This window comes from Phoxinus phoxinus (genome assembly GCF_949152265.1).
Source record: "Phoxinus phoxinus genome assembly, chromosome: 5".
NCBI classification, from domain to species: domain Eukaryota; kingdom Metazoa; phylum Chordata; class Actinopteri; order Cypriniformes; family Leuciscidae; genus Phoxinus; species Phoxinus phoxinus.
In genome coordinates, this window is record NC_136880.1 from 37,837,074 (window position 1) to 37,853,350 (window position 16,277).

Sequence of the window (16,277 nt, forward strand, 5' to 3'; positions counted from 1 at the left end):
TTACCATGGAAACCAAAGCGGCATCTGCAAGAAAGCGGCAAGCGGTTCAATATCCACATTTTTATTGAACTTTTTGTCTTATTTCCGTAGCCACGTTTGGCTATTTTGTTAGGGTGTTTAATATTTCTGCCTTTTATACAGTATTGAAAAAAAAAAAAACATGTGCAGTGCATTCACATTTTCCCAAGGGATTCTTTTGATTTTGATCTCTACTAGGGTAAAACGGTGAAGAGACTGAAGCTGGATCCATTCATAGCTGAGATTCTCATAAGAGTGGGATTGATCTAATTAAAAATAATCTACAACACAATTATGGATTTCTTATTTTGCTTCCTGATTATTTTCCCAATTTGTATGGTTTCTGATTTCTTGGTTTGCTTTTCGTTTAAATGAAGTCCGCTACCCAGAGGTCATCTTTTGCTTAAAAGAAACTTCCCAGTCCATGCGAAGAGCAGTCCAGAATCTTTATATTTTTCCTGTCTTTGTGTTGCTCAAATGTGATCCACTACGCGACATACGTGTAGACTTTACGATCCTCTGGCGTCCGGGCCAAATATTCTCTTTCTATAAGTCCTTCAATGCGCTTTTTAATTACCACGGGGCTCGGCAGGAACCGCGCCCTCAGCTGCTGGGTCACCTGACAGGAGACAAACCAATCAGATATTTAGAAATGTGCAGATACGCTTTGAATCATTTTTGAAATGATAAACAAAATAAACATACAAAATCATGAATACACACTCACCTCTGCTACCAGTACGTTGTGCTGCATCTTCTTCCTGGACTTCATGATACGTACGATGGCAGCCTCGATTTCATGTTTCCTGTCGTCGTCTACTTTCTGCCGCGTCTCCTTGCGCTCTGGGTCTGACTCGCCTTGCTTAGCAGCAACTGCAGAAGAGGGATTCAAAGAGTTTGTGAAGCACATTTCCAAATCTAATTTCAGATCAGTTGAGACTGCGATCTCAATATCAAGTCTGATTTAAACATTATCGACACTAAATATTATATCAAATCTGATTATATCTCCAAATTAGAGGTTTAAATATTTAAAGGCCTCAATAATTGTTTTGAAAAGAGCATTCCTATTGAAAAAGGAAGCTGGAGCGAGACAGAATGAACAGTTCATTCTAAAAACGCAAAAGTGTAGTTATTGATTACTACAAGTATTAAAAATCATTTTTGTTGAGTAAAGCTGAAATAAAAGATTGTGCAACAGCCTCACGTTTTCACTTTGAAAGGTGCAGTGCTCACATTTAAACCAAAGCTTTTTGAAGTTTAACAATCACATTAAGGCATATAAGCGATTCCTGTTTTTCTGTCCCCAAATTTAAGAATTCTTGAAATGATAATTAAGACTTTTCTCATAACATTTAAGACTTTTTATGGCCTTAAATTTGATATAACTGAATTAAAGACTTTTAAATACTTAAGGACCCACAGGGACTTCAACTTAAAATACTTTAAAAATCTGAAATGTTGCCTTGACTGAAATAAAATAAGTTAAAGTTGAAGACTACAATTACTATAACTAAAAAAAAATTATAATAGTAAAAGCTAAATAGAAATATGAGAGACCACAAACATGATAATAATAAAACAATCATAGATTTAAAGGTTTTGTTCCTATAATGTGTGGAGTGCCACGACATGACCAGGAAAGCACATCACACACTAACAGATTCCATTCACAAACAACCTGAGACCCGACTGTGAAGCCGGGAAATCTAGCAAAATCTCTCGCGGTCAAACGGGACTTGAGAGTAAACAAACATGGCAATAATAGTGTTTACTGCTTTTTACAGAAAATGTGTGTTATGCTTCTGTCAGCTTGCTTTCTGACCAGGTATAGTTTTGTTCCATGTGACAATCTACAGAGCATGTGCGCGTTCGTCTTTGGGGTTCCCCCCCACACAACAGGATTTCTGATTTGAGATCAGTGCGGCCCCGACGTTCTTCCGAGCAGATTCAATCACTCTTAAAACACATCACACCGCAGGAAAATCTGATGAGATAATCTGTAGAACCATCAAGATAACCAGGACCTTACCTAGGATTGTCGGAAGGGGAGAATTGGGCCCAAAATTGGCCCGATTATCTTGTAGTGTGTGTGGATGCCTTAATAATAATAATTCATTACATTTATATGACGCTTTTCTCGGCACTCTTTACATGGAAGAGGGGAAACTCCTCAACCACCACCAATGTGGTATTAAGATGACATGTCTATTTTAAACACGTTCCTGCTAAAAATATACATTATTTTCTCTATTTTTAGGAGAACACTAGCATATATATGGCACAAAAATGATGAATTCTGATTTCTTTTACACAATAACTCTTTCCCTTCATTCTGAGTCAACAGCGCCCCCGTGTGGCAGCACAATACCTGTTTGTATTTTGACTCTGTGCAGTTTGGAGCTGAACTGATCGTTGACTGTAAACACATGGCCGCTTTCGATCTCTTTACTCTTGGGCTCTTTCGTGAGAACTCTCTGGGTGGGTTTCCCGCAGGCTAGAGACTGCAGGGCCCGGACCAGTTCGCGCTCGGGGATGTCTGTCTCCTGCTGGATCTCCTAAGGGGTTAGAGGTCAACAAGGGTGAAGGTTAAACGGATCGTATATGCATGGGTTCGTGGAGTTCAGATCGGGGACATGTGGATGGGGTTGCTTTACCTCAAAGGTAAACTTGTCTCTGTTGTTGAAGAGCATGAGGATGGTCATCTGGAAGGTTGACACCTGCAGAATGTGCTTCCGTGTGTTTGAGCCTGTTAGCAAAGCTCCGCCCACACCTACATCTGAGCCATCCTCCTAAAGAAAGAGAAAGTCAATTAAAATTGGCCTTTTTTATAAATAATTATAACCATTTATTAAAAATATCAGCCAATAAGAATTTACTGGCGTTTAGAATAATATGGATTTTGGACCTATGAGATTCCTCTGTGGGTGGAGTTACTCAGCACAACATAATAGAAAGAAAAACATTTTTTTTTGAAAAGTAAAAGTTGGTAAAAGTTTTTTGAAAAGTGACCGATAAAATGTCATGTCACCCGTTGGTTAGGACAACAATACAGATAAGATGGAACGATTTATGCTTAGTCATGCTTCTTGCTGTTTTATTTTAGGCTTCATAGTTTACAATTTAATCACTATATTAGGGTGGACGAGAGAGCTCAACGTGATGCAACTCAAGAACACACATACAAATAGAAAGAACACCAGCAAATTAAGAAAACATCTTCATCTGTTTGACAACACATGTGCTGCAAATACTCGCAACGCAACCAAATACAGAAACGCGCTGCATATAGCACAGACCACAACAGAAATGTTACAAAGGGACCCCAAAAGGGACGAACCTGGCTGGGACATGCTTATTGTTCAATGTCTACTCATCAGTGGTGTTGTCGATGAAAGGTGAGATTTTATTTAACATCCTGATCGTATGTTCGTTGTGAGTATTTCAGCGCGTTTCTGTATTTGGTTGCGTTGTGAGTATTTGCACATGTGTTCATCAGTTGCACTGTTGAAGATGTTTTCTTAATTTGCTGGTGTGTTTTATGCATGAAAGAAAAAGAGAAAGATAATGCATGCAAGAGTTACAGCAAGTTGAGGTGTCTCGGCCACCGTACTATATAATATACTATTTTATAAATTATTATACTATAATATATTTTTTAAATTATTAATGATTTTATATAAAGTGTATATATAGACACACACACACTATATATGTGACCTTGGACCACAAAACTGTCTTATGTGTCAATTTTATGAAATTGAGATGTATACATCACATGAAAGCTGAATAAATAAGCTTCCCATTTATGTATGTTGTGTTAGGATATGACAATATTTGGCTGGGATACAACTATTTGAAAATCGGGAATCTGAGGGTGCAAAAAAAATTAAATATTGAAAAAAATCGCCTTTAAAAGCTTTCCATTTCTGTTTGTGATTGTGCTGCATCCACTCACAAAAATACAATTTTGATATATTTCAGGTAGGAAATTTACAAAATATCTTTACTTAAAATCCTAATGATTTTTGGCTAATAATCATACATAATTTTGACCCATACAGAGTTTTGTTGGCTATTGCCACAAATATACCCATGCGACTTATGACTGGCTTTGTGGTCCATGGTCACATATATACATTTTACTTTAAAGGTGTCTGTACCTTCTTAATGGCACCGTAGAAGGTGGCGTTGAGGTCTGCAGAACCCATGTGGTGCTGGAGTGTGAGTTGCCTGCCGCTGTGCTTTGCCAAATAAAACCTGCACAGAGTTAAAAACCACATGAAACCAAGCTACAAGTGGTGAAAACTCAGATATAGACATGACAAGCAGAGATGATCAACTTCATCTTTACCTTGACAGTTTCTGTCATATACTTACAACAACAACAAAAAACAAAAAAATATTGTTCGATTATATTCAACAGATATGTAAAAAATCCTGACAACTGTTCAGCCTTTTAATGAACTGTATATATAATCAAATAAGGACAAGTTTGTATGAGGGTGTAGAGGCGAGTCATACCTTCTGAAGACCTCAAAAGCGTGGCGTGGGGAGGGTGGGATGTTGCATTTAGGTGTGGCTGACTGTGTGGGCCAGTAGCCTGTGGTCAGTACTCTCACTGTGAGGTCAACACCACAGAGTGACACCTGCAACATGAAGACAAAACACACATTTTTGCATTTGGTGTGAAAGGGTTGCATCGCTTCAATTAACAATGTTCTTTTTTTAGAAAAGATGGATGTGGTGTGAATAGACCCTCAGGGAGCAGCAATTATAATTAGCTTATTTTAAGAACAACAGAAGTCAAAGGGACGTGTGTGTGTGTGTGTGTGTGTGTGTGTGTGTGTGTGTGTGTGTGTGTGTGTGTGTGTGTGTGTGCATATGCACCTGTGATGTCTGCAGGTGGTGGCGGAATTCATCCATAGTGGTATTAGAGATGCTCATGTCTCTAAACATGCCCTCCAGTTTAGAGGTGAACTGACAACCGCACTCCGTCTGAGAGAGAAAGCCCGAGTATCACATTAGTAACAGAGGAATACAGTGAAAGAGAGTAAAGAAAAGGATATGATGTGCACCTTTAGTTTGGAGATCATATTTTTCTCGGAGTCATCTGAAACGCTCTTATTGGTTAAGAGTCTTCTGGCCAGGTGCTGTTTGTAGTAACGCTCAAACACGTCCTTCTCCTGCATGAACCTGAACAACACCATGGCCTTATCCAGGATGGACTCCACTTCCTGTTCCGTCAACTGAACACAAACACAATTATAAGATCATTAAGAACATTGCTTCAGTGTTATTTTTTAATTATTTATATGCTATTATTGTATTTATTTAATAATATTGTAAGTTAGCTCCTGTTTTAATATTTTCAGTTTTAATTTTAAATGTAAAGAATTTTGTAAAGTGCTTTTGGCACTTTTATTATGCCACTTTTTTATGTTTTGTTATTAGAATTATTATTTTAAGTTTTTTTATATATATTTTTATTTATATTGATTTTTAGTTTTTTTTTTTTTGTGTATGTAGGTGTACATTCATCCATCAGTCTAGATCTATAATATATAACATAACTCATATTCATAATATTTTCACTGGACAAAATAACAAATATATTAAATTTACCCAATTCAAAGGAAGTTTTCCTCTTAAGAACTTGAGATGGCGTAAAACGAATCTCTTACCCCCTTCACTCCTTTCTTGAGTTTGTCATCGATGAAGAGCGAGAGGTACTCGGGCGATCTGGAGTTGAGGTTGAGGAAATACTCAAAATCTCCAGCGATCGTCTGTTTGAAGAGCCGGTCGTTGTTGAAGGACTCCTGCAGGAACCGGTCAAAGCGCGACTTCAAGTCCAACAAACCCTGAATGATTCACAAAAAAAAAACATTATTACTACTTATTGCAAACCTAAAAACTCATTAAGGTATTACACATTCTCACTACTCTGAACTCCTAAACCTTGGCAGATTTGTTCTTTGTTTATTCAGGATCTGACTCAGCCGGTGGGATTTGTACTAACTGAACAAGCCTCTATTGTCGGTGCAGTTCTCTCTTTGCTGCCTCATGTTGGTGTATGTGTACCTGAATGTAGTCGACGGGGTTCTTGCCCTCTCCTTCTTCTGACACCAGTGCTTTACCCTGTTCTCTGAGGTACCAGCTCATGCACTCACACATTGTCTTCAGTCCATTAGGAACCCGACCGAACAGCTTATACATGCATGCCAGGTCTGAGAGAGAAAGAGAGAAAAGACGAGAGAAATTGAGTTATATACAAAGTAAGAGAGAAGAAATGAAAAGCATAATTTATTCCTAATTCATTGCTCACCTTCTGTCTTTCCGTTCTTGAGCATGTGGACCAGGCCCGAGTTCTCCATCTCTACGATGGTCTTCATGTGTTTGGAGATGAGCTCTCTCTCCACCACCTTCACGATGGGCTCCTCTGTCGTTTTATCCAGGCAGTGCATCACGCGCTCAATCTCCTCGTTTATCCGAGCCTCCACTTTCTTGATGTAGACGCTGGCACTGTTCTCCGCTAAGAACTTCTGACTTTCCATCTGAACAGACACACACACAAATTAAGATATTGTACTTAACAACAATCAAAGACAGCCAGTCAAGAATAAATGATCAAATCAATAAATTCAATTCTTAACAATGAGGGTTTATTTCAGGTTAGTAGTGGATTTTTTCTTGACCAGACAATTTTTTTTAGTCAATATATCAATATATTTTTGTGTCTGAAAAAAACAAACATTTATTTTTCTTAAAAAACTTTCACAATAATTATGCTTTTAATTTGTAATAATAGCTGCAAATCATTTTCATAGAATCTAAAATTTCTATATTTTATTAAAATATAATTTATAACATTTTAAACATTTGAATAATTTACATAATACACTATAGTTTAGGGGCAATTTATTTTAAAGAAATGCAATTATTTATAAGAAGAACTTTATTGAGCACCAAATCAGCATTTTAGAATAATTTCTGAAGGATCATGTGACACGGAAGACTGGATATTCAAAATAGAAAAAGTAAATTAACATCAAATAAGAGACTTTATTCAAAAACATTTTAAAAACCTGATCCCAAACTTTTGAACGGTAATGTATACTTTAATACATCCCACACAATTTAGTTGCTTAAATGTCATTGTGAGTGTGATTATGAAGTTGTAAGGATGTGTCAATTTGTGTTAGGATCTATTTGAACAATAATGTTATAAAATGTTGGCTAAACCTTGTGAAATGACCGCACATCAAGTCAACCAATCAAGGAGCTGATTGAAATTATAAACCCAATAGGGATGGAAGACCTAATGAAAGATTTCTTTCCTAATTTATCTGTGGCCATGGCAGTGACAAGAATATGTTTTGTAATATCCAAAATGACAAGCAAACAGAGTAAACGCAGTATTACAGCAGCACCCACCTGGAAGAACTCAGCAGACATGTCTAAGAACGGGATTTCAAAATCCTCCTCGTAGACGGACCGGCCTTCTAACCCTAAAACCATCAGCATCTGACAGGCATTCCTGATGGCCCCCCTGCCACAAAAACATGACACCACAAACCACATAAAAATGCATTCCTCAACTAATTACAGCCAAAAGCTTTTATTCTTTAAGGGTGTGTTCACACTTGGCATGTTTGGTTCGATTAAAATGAACCTTGGTGCGATTGCTCTGTTAGTGCGGTTCAGTTGAATAAGTGTGAAACGCTGCCATCTGAACCCTGGAGCTCACCAAACAAGTGGACCAAACGAACACAAGACAAGTTCCAAATGAACTCTGGTGCGGTTCGACTGAAATATGAACGCAACACGGACCAAAAACATCTAAACTAACCAAAACAACGTCATAAGATACCCGTTTTTTCTCATCATAGTAGCGATGTTGCCCATCACAGTTCGGTACAGGCATCACAACCACGTCTCCACACAGCAGATCTACATTTGTGTGTGTGCCGCTGTTCTGAACTCTTCACGAGTTCTCTGGTCAAAATATCATCATATGTAGCCTACGCACATACAACGAGTGCATTTTGGACACAGCATTGTTTTGGAAGTTCGGTAAGTTCCGTCGCGAAATATATATGTAATAAAAGCCAACCAATCTGAGTGTGAACGTACCCCTATGCCTTTAGGTATTTTTAGGTTCAGTGTTAAAATGCCAATGTGAACGTTAAGCGATGAACTTTTTTTTTTTTGGTCCGGACCAAACGAGTCAAGCGAACTGAGCTACAAATGTGAACACACCCTAACTGAAACACTGTAAAGAGAGACCGAAGGACAAGAGTCACACACCTGTCGACCACCTCTCCCCTGCGTTCTCGAGCGATCATGTCCAGCAGAGTTTGTCTGAGATGGTCTCTAATGCAGCCATACCGAACAACCTGATCTCTGAAGATGATCAAGCCGAGATTGTAGACGTTTTCCACATTATTCTGTTGAACATACACACGGTCCTAGACAGAGAGAGAAAGAAAAATGTTCCTACAGGTTTAAATCCAGACTCTGTTGCATCCCAATTCCATTCCCCCATCTTTCTGCTTTCCAATTGAATTTTCTCCTTTTTATAAACAATGATATGCCTTTTGTTACAATAACAACATTTTGAAATTGAGTGCTGCAGGGATGATGAATTTCTGCAGGGCCATATCCAAAAACGAGTTAGCATTTTAGCACGTCTGGTTTCATTGTCCGGAAGTCAATGGGATTTTGGTTAAATGCCTGAAATAAGGTCTGTGGAGAACACAAGCTCAAGATATTTTCACCTTTTATTCTACGACATAAAACACACCAGTAATACCCTATTGAGATTTTTTAAAGCTTTTACTTGTTATACTTATATTTTACTTGTTTTACAAGTGGCTAAATGGGACTAGATGTTGACTGGGACAATAAACATCATCAGGGCGAACAGGTGAACTCATCTACACTCTCACTTCCACTTCCACAGCCTCGTTGAATTTATAATAACGCTCTTGCAAACTATTCTAGCTCAAACTTTCAGGGAATTAAAAAAAAAAATAAAATAAACACTGAAAGAGTTGGAAGCTTAAAGGGATAGTTCACTTTAAAATTAAAATTCTGTCATCATTTACTCACCCTCAAGTTGTTTCAAACCTGTATTAATTTATTTCTTCTGCTGAACACAAAGAAAGATATTTTGAAGAATGTCAGTAACCAAACAGTAGTCTGTACCCATTGACTTCCATAGTAGGAAAAAAAAATACTATGGAAGTCAATGGGTACAGACTACTGTTTGGTTACTGACATTCTTCAAAATATCTTTCTTTGTGTTCAGCAGAAAAAATAAATTAATACAGGTTTGACTATCCCTTTAAGAGGCCATTCACACAGAGCGTGTTATTGCTTTGAAAACCGTGAGACGCGGGCAGTGGAATGCTTCAAAAGACGCGAGCGCAACGATCATACACGTCTTCATAGCACGTTTACATTGAAAAATAATGGAAAAGTAGCGCAGTGGAATGGAAAAACACGTTCTGTGTGAATGGTGGTTATGCAGAAGGCATGTGACCGTGGTGTAGTTCATTTATAGCTTGTTGTGCTTTTTATTCCTGGTGATGTGTTGTTTTGTTCATTATGATAATATTCGAAAATTGTGGAAAAATCATAAACATTTGTTGGTCAAAGTACTTATTTTCTTCAAAAATCCAAAAACAAACCGAAAAAACATTGGGTTTTTGCCGAGATATCTACGCTAACTTCAGGATTGGGCTACAAAAATACATCATCACTGCAGTACTTTAGGGTCATGTCAGTGAACAGGATAAGGATTATTAAAGCTTTTTGTTTGGTTGTGCGATCCATGAGTTCTGTCTGAACTATGAACGAAAGACAGCAGAACATTTTTGTAAACTTGCTCAGTCTTTGATATCTATATACACACACATGATTACCACTTTAAAAAAGTCTGAATAAACAACTTACCATGTACATCAAGATATCTCTAATCATGACCATGGCAGTCTGATGATCATTCCACGCCTGATTTAACGTCTGCAGGAAATTGTTATTTAACGAGTGAAGCACGTCTTCTCGCACCTGAAGACAGGAAAAAAAAATTCAAAGCTGTTATGAGAGCAGCTCAAGCACATGGGTTTCATCCACCTGTATCTACATTGACATCACCCTGTGAACAACTCCACTGGGACGGGCAGGTTTCCACCATCTGCTTCATCTCCAGAACTGACATCATTACCAGCCAACACCAGAGATAAAACCCCAGAGTCTTCATTAAGCTACATATAAATATATATGTAGTGAAGATGTGAGACAGCGTCCTTCAGATCTATTCAAATCAATCTGTTCCAATTTAAATTCACATCACTAACACCATCAAAATAGTTTGTCTTTTAAAGCAATATTACCGTAAAACACCATCTCTTGAGGCTTACTGCTTATTAAACTGCATTTAACTTCAGCAACTCCTTGCTAAAGCCTGTGAGAAGTTTAATCTCTAGGACCTCATGGGTTTTCTCTAACGTATTTCAAGAAAGATCTCAGAGCGAGAGAGGAGCTCATACTTTGTTGATGAGGTGTTCGGTGACCACCTCTCTGAGGCCCGTGTAGAGCTTCTCCCCATGTTTGTGCAGGACCATGGTGTAGGCGTTCCTGTAGAGCTCCTCAAAGCTCAGCCCACTGTTGTTCTTCCGCTGGATCTCCTGGATGGCGTTCTTCAGAAGATCCCATATGTTATTCACATACTTCTCATCCATGGTCATCTGCAAAAACAAACAAATCAACAAATTAATAAACATAGAAACTCTAATGATAATTTGATACAAAACGTTTTAGGAGGGATGCACCTTATTATCAGTATTGACCAATATTGCTTTCTAATTGATTACATTGACGGATTGTTCAAATGAACCAAGACTGTTCAAACTCCAACTATCAAAATTAAAATTTAAACACACTGAAGTAGGGCTGCAACAATTAATCGATAATGAATTTGATTATTCGCGTCTTTGCGCTCGGAAACCATCAGCCAGTCAACCCGCTTTACAGTAGTGAATAACACATTTCTATGGATAAAACGCTAGAGGACACAGAGTGAGCTGGAGTTTTTCCCTCTTTTGAACCTCGCTTTTAAATCACTAATTCGAAGTAAACTCGAAATTAAAATGCGCACGGCCATTCATAACCGTGCAGAGCAGACCAAACGTTTTCAATTCATTCCTATGGAAGTTGAGGAATGAACTGAAAATGCTGACTCTGCTCCACGCCACACAATAAAAAAATATATCATCAATGATCGGTAATCATATGTTTTAACATCGCATTAACAAATCAAAATAAGTTAAGCAATTTTCAAAAAAAATATAGAAGTTAGTTCATTATTATTATATAATGAAAAAAAAAGTACAATAACAAACTCTCTTAAATAGGCGTTTTTACATTTCGCTTTGAAACTAAAACTTCTGCCAACATCTTGTCAGTCAGCTCCAGATAAATGAAATTGACTCCTGCTGCTGATCTGTGCAGCGAACCTTGTTCGGCTCACGCTGAATTGACCAGACGCTTTCAGTTTTTAATTGTAGTGTCTGTTCTCAAACTGAACTAAATGATTTTACTATAAAGATCAAAACGACGGTGGGGGGCGCTACCACGTTTGGAAAGTGCTGTAACCGGCAACACCGGCAGTAGCAGCAACCCCATTTGACATGTCTACAAACTTTTTTATCTAGTTATTATCAATGTTGAAAACAGTTGGGCTGCGTAATATATTTTAGGAATGAAACTATGATAGTTTTTGATGAATAGAAAGTTCAAAAGAACAGCAATATTTTTATAAAAATCTTATGTAACATTATAAATGCCTTTACTGTCACTTTCAATTGAATGCATCCTTGCTAAACAAAAATATCGTACTGACCCCAAACTTATGAATGGTAGTGAAGTTTTTAGAGTGACACACTTTGCTCCCTGCACACATCACACAACCTTGTTGCAATTACCATATTAACTAGCATGGGAAATCGCAGGATGTGTTCCGGGCCCATTAAAAGAAAAAACAACTCACTTAGTTACAACTTTCTAATTTGCATTTAATGTGCCAATGGGACTGCAGGTCATTCGCACATACACTCAACCTTTGGCAGAAACTGGAGCAAGAATATCAATTCCTTTTACAACCAAACCAACAGTCCAGCAACTTTTGATAGCTCCAAGTGACTCAGCAGAGCTAATCTCACAAAGAACAGGTCTGATGGCTAATCATATGTGTGAATTACATTTTTAAACAACTGTGACTAATTATGCATGTCAAAACAACACTTCCCCACAGCTCACGTTAATTATAATGCTTGTCACGATATTAGTAACACAGCTCTTGCTATGTGATAAATTGACACACATTGTGGATTCAGACGTAGAGAACACCTCGCTCACACCTGTCTCTCTCTCTCTCTCTCCGTCTACTAAGCCCACAGACAGACAGATCTTGATACTCGTGGACCTGTGCAGACTAGTCTGTGGATTAAAGCCATTTAGGTGGCTAAAATCTGACTTATTAGGAAGTAGGAATAGGTGTGAGTGAGTGGGAACGTAGACTTCTTGCAACATTTCGCTAAAAGGCTACTTGAATCACACCTGCTTTGGCAATCATTGGATCCTGCAGAAGACCGTTTCACTTTTGAAAAGTTAAACTAACACAAAGAGGAACCAGTTTTTCCATGAATCCCTAAAGCAGAACGTGTGCATGTGTGTCAAGCAAGTAGGTTTCCAAACTGGGTTTCAGTAGGCTCAGGTCATGTCGATGCAAAAGCACTGATGAAGGACGAGACTTTAACCCACAACAGTAAACCCTAATCATATATGAACACGTTTAACATTATGAATTTGCGAAATGCTTTTATCCAAAACAACTTTTTTCTTTCCTTTTTAACGCCATGTCAGCTTTTATGGCTATGTTCATGGTGAGAGCCAGGTTTAGTTATTCAAAAATAAAAATAAATAAATGTTTAAGAAGATTATTATTTTTTCTAAAAGAAAAATGACTAAATTAAAATGTACTTGGTAAAAGCCTTTTCAAAAGTATCAACAGATAAGACAAGTTCCTCGAAGAGGTAGAATTATTATAGTCCAGCAAAATATGTTTAATGGACAGTGGATTTTGACAAGATGAACACTTTGGTGAATTTTCTCCTGATAGTAAAAATGAGTCTTGAGTGTAGTCTTGAGCAACTTAGTTTGACTTTGCATTCAAACTCAAAGTATAGATTTTATCAGCTAATGCACTCAATGTGAATCAAACCCGTGACCTTGGCATTCCTAGTGTCATTCTCTACCGTTTCAGCTAAAGGAACCCTAAAAACACGTTTAATCTATTAACAGGTTCAAATACTATAAACTGACACTATAGCTCAGAAGTTTGGGGAGAAGATTTTACACTGTTTTTGATAGAAGTCTCTTATGCTTATCAAGGTTGCATTTAGGCTATTTAATCAAGAATAAAGTCAATTATTTATATTACAATTTAAATAACTGTGTTCAAATATTTTAAAATGTAATTTTCAGCAGTCTTCAGTGTTACAAGATCCTTCAGAAATTTTAATAATATGCTGATTCATTGCTTAAGAAACATTTCGTCGTCTTATTCAATGTTGAAAACAGTTAACAATTTATTTATTTTTTTATAACAAATTGTAATGACCTCAGACTTTGAAATGGTAGTGTATATAAACTGTAAACAAACAACTTTCCAAAAAAAGATGAATCCTGGAAAAGTGACCTATTGGGACTGTAAGGGGAAGGTTGACACTGACGAAACTCATCTCAATGACAGCTGACTGTCTCCAGTAAGTAGTTTTGGAAGTAGAACAAACTCAACAAAGCAAATAAACTCATGAGAATCATAACTGCACTGGTTAGGTCTGAATGAACTAAGGGAAGTGCTGTAAAGGGTTTTGAAAATGCCAGCAAGCACTAAACTTCCTAAACTCTTGATTCTGACCAAAATATGTCTTTGCCAGTCTGATCTTTAATAATGAACTGCATGCACTGTAAACAATAGCAAAACCACAACTGACATTATAAAAAGCTTAAGAGAAACTTGACCGTTTGAATGCAGAAGAGACCCGAGAGCATGTGGATTGTAACAGGTGAGAATATGGGCCACATACCGAGAAGGTAATTCTATGACGAAAGAAGAAGTAAAGCCAGCTGTGAGATTCCTAATGAATTCCTTTGATAGGGTCACGAGACATGTCAAGATCCCACAAGCAAACGCAGCTTCTGCACGAGAGCAATGTCTTCTTATCTCACTGCCACTTATCTGAACCTAAACAACATTTGTTTAGTCCTGTGGACTTGCTGAAAGGTGTCAGACTCTGACAAGATTAAGGAGGAGTATTCCAGACCTTCAAGAGAGGACATTAATTGCATGCAAACATTTTCACTTAACTGCATATAATCAAATTATTCATAATGTATTCCATCAGAGCACCACCAACACACCAACAATCCTGCGATGCACAGAATTTGATCTGAGTGGAGCTAATAAAAGAACAGAAAATTGCAGAAAATTGCAGAGATGCACGTCATGCTGCTGCAGTGACTGTGAAACAAAAGCAGAGCTGCTAAGGACATCTATCATCAGTGTGACAATATATATATATATATATATATATATATATATATATATATATATATATATATATATATATAATAGGGGTTTTCAAACTGGGACTGCTAGAGAAGACCACTGTGAAAAAAAAGTTAAATTAATTAAATAATTAACATACAAATATATATATATTTCACAGAATAAATTGTCTCTCTATACATGGAAATATATAGGCTAAATATATAGGCCTAGGTGCATTTTAATTTTCATTATGGGGTCCCTTCACCCAAGGATGATCATATTTTGAGAGTCCCTGAAACCCCCTGATCTACACCGAGTGACAATAATATACACAATTTCCAAAAGACTACACAAACACCTACCAGAATGTCAACAACACACAACACCAATATGACAAGGAACTAAATTAACCAGATAACACGGCCATAACAGTCAGTTTGGCAATATGCACAGCAGACCACCAATAACAACAACAAAATCAACCATCAACACCACAGACAACAATCAGTTTCAACACAACACACGTTATCAACGGCCAGTCTGACATCACAAGACCCAAAATCAGATCAAAACACTGAAAGAAAACATGCAAATCAGAAGGAAAGACTCCATCTTCTCTGCAGAATCTACACTACTGAACATATTTACAGCTTTATGATCAAAACATATGGACTGAACGAAAAAAAACACTGAGTTTTGATCACTTTCTACACTGGCTGTTTTATTTAATTCAAATCGCTCATCTCTCTATTAACTGAGTCATATATACATATTTAAAACCCTAGAGCTAATATTATCACGGTTACAATCATTTTATATTCCCTAGTCACTGTAAATCTCTCAAACGCAGCCTCAAAAGATCTAAACCCGTTGTGGCCTGCTGCTCTGTCTGATCCACGGCTCTCGAGTTCTCCCCGCGACCGCTTGAGGCGCGTTCAACCCGGCTGATACTCACGGGAAAGGCGCGGATCCGCATCTTGGTGTCCTTCTTGGTGCCGGGTTTAAGGTTGGACATGTTTGGGTTAGGGAGCGATGCCATCAACAGATGTTAGGGTGGGTGTGTTGAGGGGAAACACGGACAAATCTCGCCCTCTTTCCCCCCCAGGTTTCAGTCCCTGTAGCTTACTCTTTTCCTCTGTCTCTACAGCGATGGCGGATGACTGGTTAAAATCTCGCGAGACAATGATTATGCTAACAGGAATGCATCCAATATCGCGAGAACGGGGGCCAGCTTGGGCTGACATGTGGTAAACAGCAGTGAGTCTGGCACTGAGGAAAAGAACAACCTTCATGGATTCACCGGTATCGTAGTTTAAAACCATGTCATGAAGTTTGATAATGACATCTAACCCCATTAGGATTGTATGGGAGTATTTCTTTAATATTGTTTCTTAATATTACTGTACCTGTATGTTTAGTCATTTAGCAGACGCTTTTATCCATAGCGTCTTACAAATGAGGAACATTACGAGCAATTTACTGGTAGGTTAATTTGGTCATTTACGGGAGATTCCTTGTTTTGAATCAGATATAGCTGACACATAACGTAAATAATTAAGTAGCACTTTATTATTCTTACAGAAGACAACGCAGTTGACCAAAAAGTTTTTTGACATTTAAGCAACACTTATAATATATTCAT

General features: G+C 37.6%; 2 protein-coding genes across 2 annotated transcripts in view; one reads left to right on the forward strand and one right to left on the reverse strand.

Annotated features, from left to right (window-relative positions):
• Positions 1–45: 45 nt before the first annotated feature.
• Positions 46–15,891, reverse strand: cul3a (cullin 3a). Its single transcript, XM_079614437.1, has 16 exons — positions 15,591–15,891; positions 10,572–10,769; positions 9,976–10,089; positions 8,326–8,486; positions 7,453–7,567; positions 6,344–6,572; positions 6,100–6,245; positions 5,703–5,879; positions 5,097–5,267; positions 4,909–5,016; positions 4,543–4,667; positions 4,182–4,278; positions 2,676–2,810; positions 2,390–2,576; positions 746–891; positions 46–637 (listed from the first exon to the last, which is right to left on the reverse strand). Exons 1-16 carry the CDS (start codon positions 15,672–15,674, stop codon positions 506–508), a joined length of 2,325 nt encoding a protein of 774 aa, XP_079470563.1. The 5' UTR covers positions 15,675–15,891; the 3' UTR covers positions 46–505.
• The window catches only part of mbnl1 (muscleblind-like splicing regulator 1), a 72,299-nt gene continuing 71,901 nt past the window's right edge, over positions 15,880–16,277 (forward strand). Inside the window, exon 1 of the mRNA XM_079614469.1 lies at positions 15,880–15,997. The gene's annotated coding sequence lies outside the window, so the exon portion shown is untranslated. The remainder of the gene's footprint in view (positions 15,998–16,277) is intronic.